Here is a 16,415-nt window from a genome sequence, read left to right as displayed (position 1 = left end):
GGTTTCCCATGAAGTTGGAAGCTGCTGGGAGATGGCTCTGGTGGGAAGCTCTAATTCCTGACTTTGGCCATTTAAACAGCTCCCCCTGAGCTTTCAGGCTTACAGCCTCTTCACTGAAACTGGTGTCCCTGGGTTGTACATCTCAAGGTAGCAGCAACTGTTTATTGATGATTCCTGGCTTCTCTCTGCTTTGACCTTACAAGATCTGGCCCTGCACCTTTTATCTTAGAGGTGTCACTCAGGTCTCATTCTCTTCAGAGGATCCTCAGTTTTGTCCTTGAATCCCTTTACCCATCTCTCCTTGCTGGTGCCCCTCCATCCTGTCTGCTGGGCTCTTCCCCCTGTCCCTGTGGTGGGAATCACCCCCTGCCCAGGCATCCCTGGGAAGCAGGGATCCAATTCAGGTCCCAGGAAGCTGGGACTCTCCTCTAGATCAGGAGAAGGTTGTGATTTAGTAAACCAGGACTGCTCATTTCATCCCTGTGGTGTGGTGGTACCATTTTAAGTACCCCAGGGAGAGGTGCCAGTGAGATGTGTAGTCTAAACACTGCAGTGGCCGGAAAGCAGTTGAGACCATTCAGTTTTAAAGAGCTTTCAGTAAATCCAAGGTGGTTTTCAGTAACAGCTTTGCATTGCAATTACATTTTTCTTGTATGTCATCCCCCAGAGAAATAAATTTCATGTCCCTTACCCTGGAGAAACACTGAGAATGTTTTGAACATGACCTTACCCATCTGACCTGTCAGCTTTGCTCCTGCTTACTCACTGAGGCAGATGTCATTCTGAGCAGGTTGGGGATGGCTCTGAGAGAAGGTGCTGTTTCTCAGTCCCTGCCCTGTTGAGAATAAAGATTCTCTTAACTCTTTAATCTGCGAGGTTATGTTCTCTATGGGGTAGGTAGAACTTGTCTCCTGGGTTTGCTCCGCTGCATGGGCTGAGTTAAAGTGCTCCAGTTGTGCAGACAGAGATCTTTGTGAGATGCTGGTGTCCCATGGATCTTGGATTTGAATCCCAGTTTCTTATTTGTGAATACTTGGGCATTTCTTTTAAAGTACTGTGTTCCAGTGCTTGTCTGTTAACACTTAGGTTTGGTAGCTAAGAATTTAGGTGCTTCTATACATCATAGATCAGTAGTAGTGGAAAAGAATGTGGTGAGCTGGGTGTCATCAGGGCATCCATGATGTCCACATGTGCATCTTCTAACCCAGGCAGTTACTCCACCACCTTCTGCCAGGAGAAGGTCTCTGTGGCTCACCACACACCAGGTTCTTTGCTGTGATTTTTATGAGCACAGAGGGAAGAGGCACTGTTTGTTACTCATCAGCATTTCCAGCTCCTGCACTCCTCTTCCAAGAAGCTGTCACTGGTCAAGGCCACCCAGTGATTCCTCCGGTCAAGCCTTTCCAGGGTGATGACTCTGGATGTGATGCTCCAAACCCACAGCTTGATTTCATCTCTCCGTGGCGCAGACCTGCTACGTGATGAGACAGATGTCTGTGTTCCTCTGAGCCTTCCAAGCATGAAGCGCACAGCCAGCTCCGAGCCTGGAGTTGGACTGGCAGATCTAAGAGGATTTGGGATAGAAATGCCCCTGAGGAACACAACGCACTGAGGTCTCCTTCTGGAGAACTGACCTGTCCCTCTCATCTGCCCTGGCTCTGCCATCACGGGGTAGCTGCCTGTCTCCTTGTTGGTGTCCCCTGGCACACTCAGCCCACTGTCCCCTGTCAGGGCAGCAGATGCCCAAGCAGTCCTCCTGGGTTGCAGCAGTTCATCTCGCATCTGTCTGCCTGGGCTCCTCTGCATGCCTTTTCCACATGGGGATTACATGTGCTTTCCCAGCAATGAGGGACATGTCCAAGGACAGCCAGGAAAAGAGGCTGATGAAGCTGCTCGTGTCAAGATGCAGTGGTGATGGGCTGCAGAGCAGGGAGAGCTACACCCAGTCTCCTTCCTGTTCCAGCAGGGAAAGGTGAGGCAGGATCTGTTTTTACAGGGCAGTTATAGAGACAAGCTGGCTGCGTGGAAAAACAAGTTCCTCTGCCAAGCACCTGTGATGGTGATGGGGAGATGCTGTGGAGGAGGTGAGAATTACACCTTCTTCAAACTGGAGGAGAGCGGGACCCACCTGTGTTTGCAGGTCCTGTCCTCTCCAGTGCTGCTCACTTGGCTGTGCAGATGTTCAGCAGCTGTTTTCTCTTTTCCTGTGTTTATTCTGAGATGAAATTGAGTGGACCTCAAGCCTCAGCTGTATGACCACAGTAGGAAGGTGAGCTGGTTTGTATGTAGCTGTGGCCAGGATGCTGCCTTCTGCCAGGACCTGGCTATCACACGTCCCCCTTAGGGGGTGGATTGTTCACAGCTTGTTTGGTGGAGGTTTGTGGATGAACTGCCTGAAGACTTGGACTATGTTCCTATGGTTGGACAGGAGCTGTGCTCATTGGGTGCCCAGTTGATGATGGCTGGGCCAGGGCAAGTTTTTTGTTAGCACAGCCTTGGGCATGTTCACACCAGCTTAGCTGATGACTAGAATAGCAGTGAAAGGCTTAATCCTGTGCACCCTGTCAGCCTGCTTATACAGACATAACTGGTGGCAGCTCCTGGAGCATGGCCTGAGCTCTTAATCACTATGGGTGGGATTGAGCATGGTTTCTGTGGCATCTCCCCCTTCCAGAGGTGGGACTCTGTACATTGGCATGTTCCCTGAAGGTGCATCACCCTGTGGATGGGATGGGAGTTATAGCAGGGGCAGTGACCAGGGATGGATCCAGCTCTTCTGACTCCCCATAGAAGGCCCTGTCACATCCCCACTAAGGGTGAGGGGTGCAGAGAAGCCCTGTGATTGGTGCTGGCATCTTGTGTTGGAGACAGTCGTGGCCACTGAGCTCTCCAAAGGGCAAACCGTGGGTCCTTCTGGAGCCCATTGCCCCTCTTGAGGGGCAGATAGGAGCATCACTCTCCGCATGGGTGCTGGGGGACCGCAGCGACATGCCTGGGGACCAGCCTGCCCCTGGCATTGCTGGAAACCACAGTGATGAGCACTTGTCCTGCCTGCAGTTCCTCACTCTGGCTCCCCGGGAGAGCTCAGGCAGGCTTTTGCCGTGTAGATATAACAACTTGCAGCACACAGGCTGCCTCTCCCCGCTCCCCGAGCCCCCCTTTCCCCTCGCCTCCCCCGTGCCGTATGTTCCGAAGCGCACTGCGTTTCCCAGCCCATGGATGGCAGGCACGTACTCGGCCGCGCCGCTTTTATCTGGACCACGTCGCACAGTGCTTGTTGTGAGCCGGCTCACTGGAGTGCTGCCGGCCCTCCCCCGGGATGAGCCAGGATGAGCTGGGATGCACCAGGACCAGCGCGGCGCTGCCGGGAGCCAGCACCCTCCAGTACAGCCGGGAGCAGGGATGTGGGGCACAGGGATGGGCGCCTGGGCTGCCGTGGCTCAGGGATACAGGGACCTGCACCGATGCTGATGGGTTTAAGTTTCTAAATGTCAGACTGTATCATTTATGCCTTCATTTTTCTTCTTTATTTCAGCCATTGTACAACCAGCCTTCAGACACCAGGCAATACCATGAAAACATTAAAATGTAAGTACTTGGCAATAAAGGCTATTTTAAATGTCAGGTTGGGCATTAGGCTGGAGCGGGAGGGATGCTAGCTCATTCCCAGACCCCGATTAAAGCTGCTGAGGAATTGCAAGCGTCCCTTTAGAGCTGGTGTTTTACTGCTCTGGGTGCCTGAAGCACAAACCTGCTGTAGGAGCAGCTCCAGGAGCCCAGCAGTTGGGAGCTGTAGCTTCAGATGGATGCTGAAGGTGCTGTTTGATGCCCTCAGCTGGGGTGGATGCAGGTCCTGGACCATCCTTTTGGTGTTTTCCCAGAGAGCACTCACCTTGGGTGCTTTATGCTGTGGTTTGTGCATACTGAAGTATAAATCAGCTGCTGGTGTGCGTGTGTCTGTGTGTTTGCATGCAGGAAAGATGAGGTAAAATGAAAAGTTGCAATTATGGTTAGATTTTCATGAAACACCTCTTGAATGTCTAATAACAACTGGTTGTGTCAAAGACACTCACCGAGACTCGGCAATCATCTGATTTGACTTATCACCTCAATACACGATTTAATCATCAACCTGCACTGAATAACACAGTGACTTCCTGAGCACAGAAGAAATACATCAGATAATGAGAGTAGCGGTAATTGTGATTATTGTTGGAAATCTAAATAGTCAAACCAGATCTTGAAACTTTTATCTGCCTTTGAATGAACCAGTGATTGCTCTGAGCTGCTTGCAGTGTGCCTGTTTTGGTCCAGGCTTGGTCAGCTGGCGATTATCATCTTCAATAACCTGTTAATAGTCTTTTGCTCTTCACTGGTGTGTTAATTGATGCCAGGGGATCATAGGGAAAGAGTTAATGTACCTCTGCACTGCTGCGGGGGAGCGTGGTAGGTGCTGCTGGGGTTTAGGTGCTCTGCATCCCCATCAGGGCTGTGGGGAGGAGGGTTTGGTGACGTGACCCTGCTGCTCGCTGCCCGCTCGGTTCCTGCTCCACCCAGAGCTTCCTGTGTTGTCCAGGCAATGCACTCGCTGTGAAACACTCAGACCCCACAATCACCCCAAACCTTCCAGTTCCTTCAGGGCTCCTTAGTGGATCCCTGAGCACTTGTACTGCTGGTGCTGGGCATTCCCCATTTAGGAACCCCAAATAGGAGGCTTCTGTTGGGGGTACTCAGTGCTTTCCTGGATGTTGTGTGTTAAAGCAAGGTGCTGTTATGCCATGTGCTTCTGGGGCAGGGCAGCATCATCTCCTGGGGGTTGATGGGGAGGGCAAGCAGACAGAGAAATTGGTGGGAAATGATAGCTTTTCCTGCAGCTGGAAATCCCAGTAGCTTTTTCCTTCCAGCTGTTTCCTTCTGTTGCTGATGCATTTACTCCAGTCTTTTGAGTTTGGCAGATGTTGCCACAAGTCTTGGGCAAGGACACCCAGTGGATGACAGTTCTGCTACTGGGAGAGGCAGTGATGCCTGGCAGTGGGTCTGTGCTCCCTGCAGCTTGCAGCTCCCTGCTCTTGGAAGTCTGTTTTGTTGTCAGTTCAGGGTATTGATGACTGATAAACCACCTCATACAGCACCACGGGCTGGCCCAAGGATGTGCTCTCCACATTGCTGGTTGTAGGTCACCCCTGGCACTGATGGTGTGTGGCAGTTACTATCTCTTAGAGTCCCTGACCCCCTTCTTCTCTTGAAGGGCTCCACGGCCATCATAAGTCAGGCACTGAAGGTGGCAGTTTCAAGCCAATTGCTGGTTTTGCCCTTGAAAGAATGAGTTAAAAGTAGATCCAGGCTTCACCCACTCCCATTCCCCTGCCAATATTTGTGGGTTTGTGATCACATTTTCCTGTGATTTAAATTATTTCCTGTTCTTGGTTGCTGCCTGAAAGATGGGCACAAACAAGAGGGAACTGACTGCACAGGTCAGGAGGGAAACCCCATCAAACCAGCTTCCCATGGCATCAGAGCAGGTACTCCTCTCCATCGCTTCCTTTGTAGGCATCTGTAGGGTTATCCTAACCCTGGGCAGCAGGCAGCCCTCCCATGCAGCTGTAGTTGGTGGCAATAGACCAGGAGAGGTTGGAGCGGGCAGGTTTGGGGTTAATGTTCACTGTGATTAATGCTGCAAGAAAAAATGGGAAGGAAACCACATGTTTTAATGAAAAGCCTCCGTCTCCTCCTTGCAATTAGCTGCCTTCAGCTGGTTATTGATGCCAGCAGAGTGCCTGTACGGATCTAGGTCAGCAAAAGGCCCTCGAGCGATCTGGGCTCCAGATGTTTGCTGCTTTGGACCATGGGCCTCTCTTGGAGGTCCTGGGGTCTGAACTGCAGTGTGCTGCTTGTTGATGGATGTGCAGAGAAATCGGTGTGTCCTGTTCTCTGTGGTGTTCCTGCTGCACATAAAAGGATGTTTGTATGCTTGGGAGGAAGACACAAAATCAAGATTTCCAAGCAAATAACTCAGGGATGTTGAGCAAGAGGAGAAGATGTTAAACTTCAGTGTTTTGACCAAGTCATGCTTGGATGTTCGTGACCTACAACTGCTCTGTGGGCTGCATTTGAAGATACTTTCTGTTCTCTCCTTGTTCATAATATGTTTGTGCCTTTCTGCTCTAGAAGAGCAGCTTCTGCTCTATAGCCTGAAGGTAGCTGTTTCAGCAGGAGATGGAGCGAAGCCTTGCAGTGCTGGGAGGCATCAGCCAGATGCATTAGAGCAGCAAGACAGCTGCCAGGACACCACAGGTTGTATTTGTAGTTGGATGCAGGTTGTTCTGAACAATTTCACCCTATGCAGGTTTAGCCATGGTGAGAAAGCCTTTTGGCAGGTGGCTGGAAAATCATCCAGGTCATGATTCTGCCCACAAAACCTCACTGTATTTAGTGCTGAACAGCCGCTGCTCCCACGTGAAGCTGGTTTGCAGCCTCGTACCTGGGCACAGGGGAATGGCCAGGCTGTCGCCTTTCACAAAGACCTTTTTTCTTCTTTCAAAGCACTTCCTGGGGTGGATTTCTTTCCTCAGCTGGGTGTGAGTGTCAGTGGGAAGGCATTTGAATATCACAAAGCCAGAATTCCTCGATTTCTCTCCAGCGATGCTCTCCGCCTTGCAACACTAGTTTAATTCTTCCTGCTTGTTTGCTTTGCTTTTCAGCTGGGATGAGTCACTTATGCTAACAGAGCTGACTGGGGAGTTACGGGGAGAGTTTCTACTCCCACTAAAACGCTGCCTCTCTCTTATTTTCATGGAGGTTTATGGCCTGTCTCCTATTCAGTACAGTTAAAATTAATTTCATGCCCCAGTTCATTCCAGTGTTTGCAGCTTCAAAAGCTTTTAAGTCCTATTTAGCTGCCTCGCTGTGCTCTGTTACTGTCTGCTTGGGTCCCTTTGGTTCACCTGTGAGTGCAGGCTGTAAGCTAACATGGTTAATTTTGTATGCTACATCTGCCGCGTGAGCTCCGGCACCTCTGAGTGGTGTGTTCCAAAGACTTGACCTAGCTTTGATGGAAGCATGGCCCTTCTGTTTGAAATACCTGCTTTGTTGGAGAGAAAGGCTCTGCCACTCAGTCCTCAAGAAAGAAGAGAGCAAGACGGCGTTTAGTGCCCTCATTTTCATAGGGATGGGATGAGCTTTGCCTCCATAGCTAGCTTGGATCTTCCGTTTGGCTTTACAATGGACTGAGAAGTTCCTTCAAGCCCCAAACACAGCTGGAGGCCACTTGAATGATTCTGCATCAGCTGAGGAAGTTGCAAAGACCCTTTGTTGAAGTACAGCAGCAAATGCAGAGGATGCTTGTGCACCACTTAAGCACCAGTGCATCTGCTCTGGGTCTCTTATTTCAGTGGTTTGCCAGCTGGATGTACAAGGATGAAAGCGGCTCTTCTGCCCTGCTGTGGCAGTGATTTTACGTGTTCTCCAGGCTGCTGGCACCAGAGATATGAACCTCCTTTCCTCGCAGTGTTTGAGAAATGACAAGATGTTGTTCACATGAGCAGGATCAATTACCTGCTGCCTACCTGTCTGTTCTCCAAGGGGGCCTTCATCTCTCCAGCAGGAGATTCCTACTCGGTCAGCCATGAAAAGCAGCCCGGTAGGACTCTCCTCCCCCCTTTGCTGAAGCAGTCATCTTGAAATCACAGTCTGTGGGGTTTGTGTTTGAAAGCGAAATGTGAGCTTCCGAGCCTTGACAAAGCGCAGGGAAGGAAAACTGAAAGCCCAGGGTAAGTACTGGTGCAAGGTGCTGCTCACAGGGGTTGCTTTAAAGCTTTCCTTCCAGAGCTGCTTGCTTTTACACTGAAATTCGGAGGTGTTGGGGTGAAACCAGGCTGCATCCCCTCGAGATGCTTCGAGGGTGTTGGACAACCAGGGTCTGAGGGTACAGTGAAAACAGATCAAGAGCTTAGTGTGGTTTGTTTTCTGGTGTGTCCACATCCAGCAGCAGAAAGCCGTGTGCGCTGTTAACGTTGGCACATCTGGGTTGCTCTCTGCAGCTGATAGCTTTTGATTTGGGGGGTGGATAAGGAGACTTTGCAGAATAAAAGCCTGAAGTCAGGAATTTCAGAGGTTTAAGGGCTTCTGAATATCTTTTTCTTTTTAATATCCTCCCCGTTACCCTTCTCCCCAAAGAGCAGTGCAGCTCCCGCTTTCCAAATCACTTGTCACTCTGGAAAATTTAAGTGATCTTTTCATTACTGGCTGTTTAGGGGTTTTAGTAGCAATGTATTGCCTCTAAATTCATAGTTGAAGCCTGACATGTAGCACAAATGCTCTTCCAAACCCTGTCATTATTAATGCATTCTCTTTCGGGTCTTTTTATTAGTGCTTGTAGACATTTTCCTCATCAGAAATTCACCTAGCAGCTCCCCGCTCATCTCATTCAAGGTTTCTCATCTCTTTTATTCTCTGTTGGCATGCACTAGGGCAGAAGTATTAGCTTGTGATGAATTACTAAATGATGGAGACACACACTGCAACCTTCTGCTGCCTTCTCTTGCCAGTAAAAAGCCAAGTACTGTTGTTTGGGTGGGCTATCTTGCAGCACTTGGGTTTGCAGTGTCAGCTTGGGCTTTGAGGGAAGGCAAAGGTGGCTTACCAGGTGCTTCTGTGCTTGGACTTGTTTTGGTCCTAACCTCATAGTGCTAAAGGGGATGGGCATTTATTTCCAATCTCATGTTAAGGACTGTGGAACTGCTGCCCAAGGGACTCACTTGAGCAGCTCAGGAGGAGCATCTTCCCAAGGAGGTGGCACCATGGGGACTTGGATGGGCTGTGCTGGGGGTCTGGCCAGGGCAGGCTCTGGTACCAAAGCGCCCATGTTTGCTGAGACATCTCCTCCTTGGAGCATCTCACTGGCCTCAGCGTGTGAGCCACCAGGTGAATTAACAATGCAAATTAGTTATATGAATTATAATTATTATTAATGAGTTATTGTGATGGCTTTGAGTGCATTTTGGACCTGCAGAGGACATGATCTGAGAAGCTGGGAGACCTCCAATGGCTTCTTTTTCTTTGAGTGTTGTTTCTGAGCACAAACACAGCCCGCCTGACTGCACATCCAGAGTTACAGCCCTCTGCCACTCCGCTCTCACAGGCACTAATGGTTCTGGGGGTTTAGTCCATCCCAGCGCAGGTCTCTGGGGTAAATCAGCTAAAGATCTGCTTTGCTGTTCATCCCCAGAAAGCATATCTGACTATTGCAGGGAAACTGCTCCAAACAGCCGGCTTTCCCGGAATGTGCCCTGCCCTGGGGTTAATAGGTTGCAGTGTATTACCAGCTGGAGCTGTGTGCTCCGGCCATTCCAGAGCAAGCAGATGAATGAGCGTGATGACCCATGAGCAGCGTGACCTGCTCCCTGCCCTCTCTGCAGGGCGTCTTGCAGCTAAGAGATGGGATGGCATCAGTGACTGCCCTGAGCTGTGGCTTGGGATCCTGACATCAGGAGTGGGCATACTGGGGGGGACACAACGTTTCTGTACCCTCTCCATTGCCTCTTGTTTCACCTTGGAGCGTTCTCCTCGTGTCCCATGGTTTGCAGCTCTCCAGTCTCTCAGCAGTGCTTTGTTTGGCTGGAGTTGCAGGAGGCTCCTCTGTTTCCGACCCTCGCCTGCGTGATCAATCTTGCTGTACAATGGCTTTGCCAGCTGCTCGCTGCCTCCTTCCCCGCCGCTCTTCGCAGGCTTGATCCCTACTTTGTTTGCACTGGCTGCCTGATGAAAGACGTTCCTGTGTAATGAAATACCCCTGATTAGTTCTGATCAAATAGCAAACTTCCTTTCATCTCGCCTTGCCCCGGCTGAAGGTCTCTGCAGGCAGGCTCAGCCAGGTGTGCATCGGCTCTTTGTACCCTTGGGAGTCTTATCCCAGGGCTCTGGCAGTGTCCACACGTGTGCGCGCACTGCACCGACACGCATGCGTGCGCACACATCCTTTAGAGAGCACAGCCAAGTGGTTCGTGTGGACCCGAGCCAAGTAACTCAGAAGTCACAGTTGCGGCTTCTCCCCTTGACTGGCTCCATTGTGAAAGCCAAAACACAAACCCGACCTTGTGCCGAGCCGGTTGAGGTGGAAGCGGCTGCTCCCACGGGGCTCCCATTGCTTTGCTCCGAGTGGGAGATGTGTTTCCCCATGGCTCTGAGAACCACGCTCAGGTGTGGGGCTCACAAGTTTGGGTTGTGCAAGGATGAAAAGCTCTTGCAGCATCACTCCTCACATTATAGATAGTGTTTGAATCCTGCTTCCCGCACTGGTGGGTTTGGTTTGCCTTGGTTGATCCCCGTTTCCTCCTCCTGCCTGTCAGTGCCTGTGGGGAAATGCTGGGTGCTTGTGGGGCTGCCCCAGCCTCCCCACGTGGGTTGTGCCTGGTACTGAGGCTCTTGATGCACTTGTTCAGTTGATAACTGGCCCCCAAAGTGAGGGACCTGATGCTGTTCAGAGCCTCTGCCACCACAGACTCTAAATGGGATTCTGATGTGGGGAAAACCACATCCATGAGTCCATTTTGGGGACTGTGCCTGGGGTCTGCAGAGGCTCGCAAGGTCAGTGAAGGTCTGGAGAAGGCTGTGGTGGTTGTGTGACCCACATTGGCTGTTCTCCACTTCCCTGCAGAGGAGAGAAGGTGCAGGAAAAGGTCCTCTGGTGACCAGAGGGCTGGAATAGCTTTTGTCATGGAGAGTGTAACTAGATGTGGTGTCCTGACTTTGCAGAAGAGCTGCCTCCAGAGGGAAGGATTAGACTGGGGCTGCACTGCAGCAGGCAAGTGGGAAATACATATTGACTGTGTCATTGCAGTGCTGGGGAGCACTGTGTGAAACCGAGCCCACCAGAAAGGTCTTTCCCCATAGGTACACAGGGAGCTGAGGAGCCCAGGGCAGAAATGCAGATGATTAGATGCATTGTTGGTGACGGGGATGGGAATGAGCCGTCTGGCAGGCTCCGTGTCTCACTGCAGCCACCCCAGCCTGCCTGAGCATCACGAGGAACCCGCATGTCCTCCTGACCCGGTGCAGTGTGGCTGTGCCAGCCCAGCAATACTTCAAACTGTCCACAAGAGTCACTGTTGCTTTGTCTAAGGAGCCTCCCTCCATTCCTCCTGCCTGTGAACTGCCTCATTTCCTCACCCTGTGTTCAGGTCTCCATCCATGGAGAGAGCAGCATTGCAGGCGAGGATGAAGGCTGCCGAGGAGGACGATGGAGGGTGGTTGATGTGCTGCGAGAGTGACCTTTCCCATGTGCTCTTCCACACGGGTTATTCCCGTGCAAGACTCCAGCAGACAGCCCTTACCTTCCCTGGGCTGGGCTCTTTGATGTGCTCAGGGAGCACAGCGTGTGCTTTGGAGACCGGTGGCCCGAATTAACCTCCCTGCAAATGGTTTCCAAGTAACAGCAATACTTGCAGCAAGATAAACTGCGAAGCCGATTTATATTTACCAAGATTGTGTTAACCTTTGAGAGGTTGACCTCATGCAAAAACAACAACCAACAAACCCCAAAGATGAAGTGGCAAAAACATGTAGGGCATGAGGGGGGGTTGTTGTTGTTTTTAATGCTTTCACTCTCTGATTACTTCAGCCTTGGTGGTGGTAAACATAAACCTGCTTTCAAGGCAGTCCTGATTTTTGCAGCTGTGGAGCCATTAAATCTTTGCCTGTATTAGCACTTTCAAGGTCAGCCATGATGCAAAACTCAAGGCAAGCCATCAGCTGTGTGAGAGATGTTAATTGTCTTCATTTACCCTCCTGGTTCCTGCTAACAGACCCAGCAGCAGGGTGTCAAAGCCCCCCCCACACACCTTGCTGCAGAGTGTCACCCAGGTTGAGGGAGGGAGGACAGGGGTTGATTTAGCTGTGCTGGCCCCAGGGGACAAGCTATGCCCCTTTGGTGGGGGCCATCCCACACATGATCATCGTGTGGCTTGATCAGAAAACCTGTGTGGATCAGGTCTGCTCCGCAAGAGGCATCAGCCCCATCACTTGGCTGTGCCTTCTGCTGGTGCTGCTTGGAAGTGGGAGTAGATCTGGGGCTGAGAGGCTTGAGCTGGGGATCCTGGAGTCTGTTTCTTGCTGGTAGCTGGTGTTTTCCATCTGTTGGAGAGTTACGAGTGCCACTTGCTAGTGCTGCCTTGGAAGGTCTATTTTTGCACCAAAGCATTGAAGGTGAAGTCAAAGGGAATGAAGATGTGCAGCTCAGGCGGTGGTCAGTGACTTCGTGTGTATCCCATAGCTCTGGTGACTAATGAAGAGGGGAAGACAGAAGTTACAAAATCCAAATGGTACTATTAAGAACTAGAATTAAGCCTGATATTTTTCCTCCTTGATAAACTAAGAATTGTGATGCTTTCTGTAATGTTCTCCATCCCCAAATTTAGCCAGCGCTGCCCCCAGTCCTCTCTCTAAGACCCTCTGCCCCTTCCCAGCTCTTGCTGCTGCTGAGGTCTAGGGATTTATGGGGAAAGAGGGTGTTTTCTCCCTTCCCCATTATCCAGGCAGGGAGGGGAATGAGGAAGGAGCAGGGATGTCTTTTCCTTCTGCTAAATCCTGCAGAACGTGCCTACATGAGACTGTTAAGCTCCTGATCAGTAATTACACACTGCAGCTCTGCCTTTAATCGGGATAAGAGACTTAAGGAAACTCCTTTGCCCCTGGTCTCTACCTTTTACCTAGAGATTTTATTGCTGTGGATAATAGTAACAGGAACAACGGCAGGAGATCAGCTCTTGGGTTTGTGTTAGGCTCTGGGTGCTCATGCAGCCTTTCCAGCTCCCTTCTGCTTTGGTGCTGCTTCTCTCTAAGCAGTTATGTCATGCTGTCTGTAGCAAGTAGGAAGAAGAAGAAACCAGGGGGTGTTAGGGCAGACGCTGGGTTGGTTGTGGTTGCAGTGGCCAGTTTCTCTCTTGAGGTCCTCATTCTGCAAAGTGGCTGGTTTGTTTGCAGTGGGGTTAGGCACAGCTCCAAGAAAGCAAGAGGTTAGGAGATACGTGATGCAAGCCCTGCTGCAATCCTGCCTCCTTATCAGCACCTCGGAGTCCCCAGGGTGCATAACCCCTCGGGAGTGTGTGTGTACTGACAGCTCCATCACTGCTGGCCCTGGGGACCGGGGCACAGGGTGGCCTATTATTTGGGGAGCCACCTCCTGCCATGCAAAGCTTGGCCTCGGCCCCCCAACTCTTGGGACCCCATTGGGTTTTGCACATCAGAAGGTGAAGTTAGCCATGGAACAGCCTGATAAATACAGCACATGGTAAAGGTTTTCAGAACTGGGAGTATATGGATGTAATGCTCAGCTTTAGTCCTGGCTTTACCAACAGATGTGGGTGAGGTCCCCAGATGACCACATTTGCTGCTCTGAAGTTGATGCAATTCCAAGTTAAGGTGGAAAGCTGCGCTGCGAACTCCCTTGGGAGTGGGGAGAGCCAGGCTTTGGATTTGAGCTGCCTCATGAATCAGTTCTCATCTTGTCTTTCTCTTTACAGAAACCAGGCAATGCGGAAGAAGTTAATTTTGTACTTTAAGAGGAGAAATCATGCTCGCAAGCAGTGGGTAAGCGATTCCCTCAGACTTTATGTGTAGTGAGCAACGTAATTTATTATGTGAGAAAGAAAAGGACGTTTCCCAGCAGAGAGGTGCTGGAGCTCAGTGCTTTGCTTGTTGCATTGCTGTGGCATCTCTTATGCTTAAAATAACTTGGAGAAAGGAGAGGTCCCTGATCCTGCTGCAGGCAGCACCTCCCTCCCTGTGGAGACAACACTTGGGGTTGGCTTAATCACAGCGAGCCCTTCACTGATCTCAGAGAGCCTATTCACAGCGTAAATGTCTATTTTGTGAGTAATTGAACCCAAAGAGAGGTGTGAATCAAGCTGACCCTGCTTCCAATAAATGGTCTGAAGCCTGATCTGACTGTTTCCAGTTGACCACAGGGCAATGTTCTAGGAATTTGTGGTTTAAAACAAAACTCCAGCTCTGTGCTGGTTTGTTTCTAGGCGGCTTTGCCTGCAGTATAGTTCCAGCATCCTTCAAGAAGATGGTTCTTAGTTAACTAAGGGGTAAGGTGGGGTTTATTATGAGACTTCAAAGGTATTTGTTGCAAGTGCCTGGTAGACAGAGGAGAAAGTTCAAGTGGGATTTACAGAATTATACATTTTTGTTGCCTGCAGGAGTTGCCTGCAGGAGCTGGGAGGCAAAATCAGTGCAAAAGAGGAAATAGAACCCCAGACTGGTTTGGGTTGGAAGGGACCTTAAAGCTTATCCAGCTCCAATCACCTGCCATGGACAGGGACACCTTCCACTAGAGCAGCTTGCTCCAAGCCCCTGTGTCCAACCTGGCCTTGAGCACTGCCAGGGATGGGGCAGCCACAGCTTCTCTGGGCAGAAGCAACCAAATGCCAGAAGCAACCAATGGCCCCACCAGGAAGGTGGATTTTTCCATGAAGGGTGATTCAGCTCGACGCAGGGCTTCACGTTTTATGCGGAAGATGCAAATACTGGTTCCTGCCTTGGTCTCACTGCTCCTGGGCAGGCTCAGGCGCTGGTGTTGCCAGTGGTGCAGGTCAGTGGCTTCACTGCTGGTTTTGGACACAAGTGCTCTGGCTTGGAGGAATTGCTGGAAAAATTCAGAATAATAAGCCTGGGAAGTGGTTTGAAGGCCCTGCCTTTAGAAGTAGCTTTCAATGCTGACATTTCTGAGCCAGCAATCACATTATTTTCTTATTTATGGTGAAAAAGGCATGTTCCTTTCCTTTCCCATGCTTCATTCCCCCCCATTTTATAGCAGTCTTCCAAAAGCAACAGATCCTGCACTCCAAAGGCTTGGTTGTGGCTCCCTTATATGTCCAAATCCATGATAAAACTTCTCCCAGGTTTCTAGCAAGGGGCTGCAGGTCTTGATGCAGCATGGGCATGGGTGCTGCTCAGGGTGCCTCGCTTGCCCCTCCTGAGGACTGTTGTGGGAAGCAGATTGATATTCCCTTCCTCAAAGCAGGGATTGTAAAGCACCATGTGGCTTTACTGGAGCCCAAAGGGAAGTGCCCAGGAGCTGCTTTCTGGTGGAAGCAGCTTGTTCCTGCGCTAAATCTGGAGTGAGCCCTTCTGTTGTGAATATCAAGGAGCTGGGGGAAAAGGTTTAATGAGGCTGCAGGAGCACGGTTCCTAAAATACGGCGTGCGCTGAAGTCGCCTGTCATGCAAAATAGGTGCATTTCTGCCAGCCAGTTTATTCAGTGTCCTTGAAAGGGGATTTTTCAGTTTAGGGAAGCATTTTGCCTATTCTACAAAATAGGCAACATACGGTTGCTGAATTTGCAAAGTGAATGCATTTGCTGATTCTGTTTGCAAAATGGGTTCGCTTAGCTATTTTTCTGCCGGTTTTGTAGCAGACCCTATTTTTAGCAAAGCCCATCTACGTGCCAGTGTTTCTTTCTGGCTCTTTTGCTTTCTGGGGTGTTATCACTGCCCCGGGCTGGCTGGAGCAGGGTCAGAGCTTGGTCTCAATAGGGTCTAGCCCTGAGAGCCCCACCAGAGGGTGTGCAGGGCTTCCTTCCTCCTGCCTCCACCGAGGTTGGTTGATGGAATTGCCATCAGAGGGGTGATGCTGCAGAGAGAGAAGGGTAAAGGGGGATGTTTTGAGTGTAAGGCGTTTATCTCCATCAGCCAGGGAATAAAAACTGTGGGGCTCGTATAGGGATTGGACTGGTTCCTCCTGTTACCTTCACTCTTCCCCTCCTCTCCGATGAGCTGCTCCGTTCCCTGGAGCTGTGAGAGCGTGGGCTGCAGGAGGGCTCGGGCTTGGCACAGCCTACAAACTGCCTTCAGCTGCTATGGCAGCGTTACTATTCATCCATTTTTAGACACGCATGTCAAGTCCGATTTGGCTTGCCATCACTTACTTGTGTGATTGAGAGGCTGATGGGCTGGTGAGCCCAGCCGGGAAGGGGGGCAGAGGAAGCACCGATGCTAAAAGCCGGCACAGATGATTGCTCAGGAATGAACATGCTCGCTTAAGGCTGCTCAGAGGATGCTCAAAGAAGAAGGAATAGACTCCCAAAGTGCTTGACCAGGAGCTTCTCCTGGTGATTCAGCTGTGAAATCTGGGGAATGCACGGTGCTCTAAGGTGCCTGTAATCTTGGCTTTTGAATGCTGGCAAAAGGTTGCAGAGAGCCTGTATCCCAGCTGGACAAAAAAGCACTAGACAGGGATGCTGCAGCCCAGCCCTGCTGCGGTGGGGCTTGAAGCTTGTGTGGCAGGGAAGATTTCTTTGCCCCATGGTGGGAAGGGGCTTAAGAAAGCAGATATGAGCCAGAAGTGCTCAGCTGGTCCATAACAAAGCCAAAGCCATGCTCTGCAGGGCTGAGCTGTGTGAGTGGGGAGCTTTGGTC

The 16,415-nt window shown here is 50.8% G+C and overlaps 1 protein-coding gene across 9 annotated transcripts in view; it reads left to right on the top strand.

Moving 5' to 3' along the window:
* Positions 1-16,415, top strand: part of NCOR2 (nuclear receptor corepressor 2) — a 237,005-nt gene that overhangs the window by 136,238 nt on the left and 84,352 nt on the right. For all 9 annotated transcript variants that reach the window (XM_062624136.1, XM_062624129.1, XM_062624134.1 and 6 more), the window contains exons 8-9: positions 3,536-3,588; positions 13,518-13,584. In XM_062624136.1, coding sequence (XP_062480120.1) covers positions 3,536-3,588; positions 13,518-13,584 — 120 coding nt within the window. The remainder of the gene's footprint in view (positions 1-3,535; positions 3,589-13,517; positions 13,585-16,415) is intronic.

The sequence above is a fragment of the Pezoporus occidentalis genome, unplaced genomic scaffold (genome assembly GCF_034315485.1).
Source record: "Pezoporus occidentalis ecotype Australia unplaced genomic scaffold, CSIRO_AGI_Poc_V1 ctg262, whole genome shotgun sequence".
In the NCBI taxonomy this organism is placed as follows: Eukaryota; Metazoa; Chordata; class Aves; order Psittaciformes; family Psittacidae; genus Pezoporus; species Pezoporus occidentalis.
The sequence above is the reverse complement of the archived record's forward strand: the minus strand, read 5'-3'. Positions and strand labels throughout refer to the sequence as shown.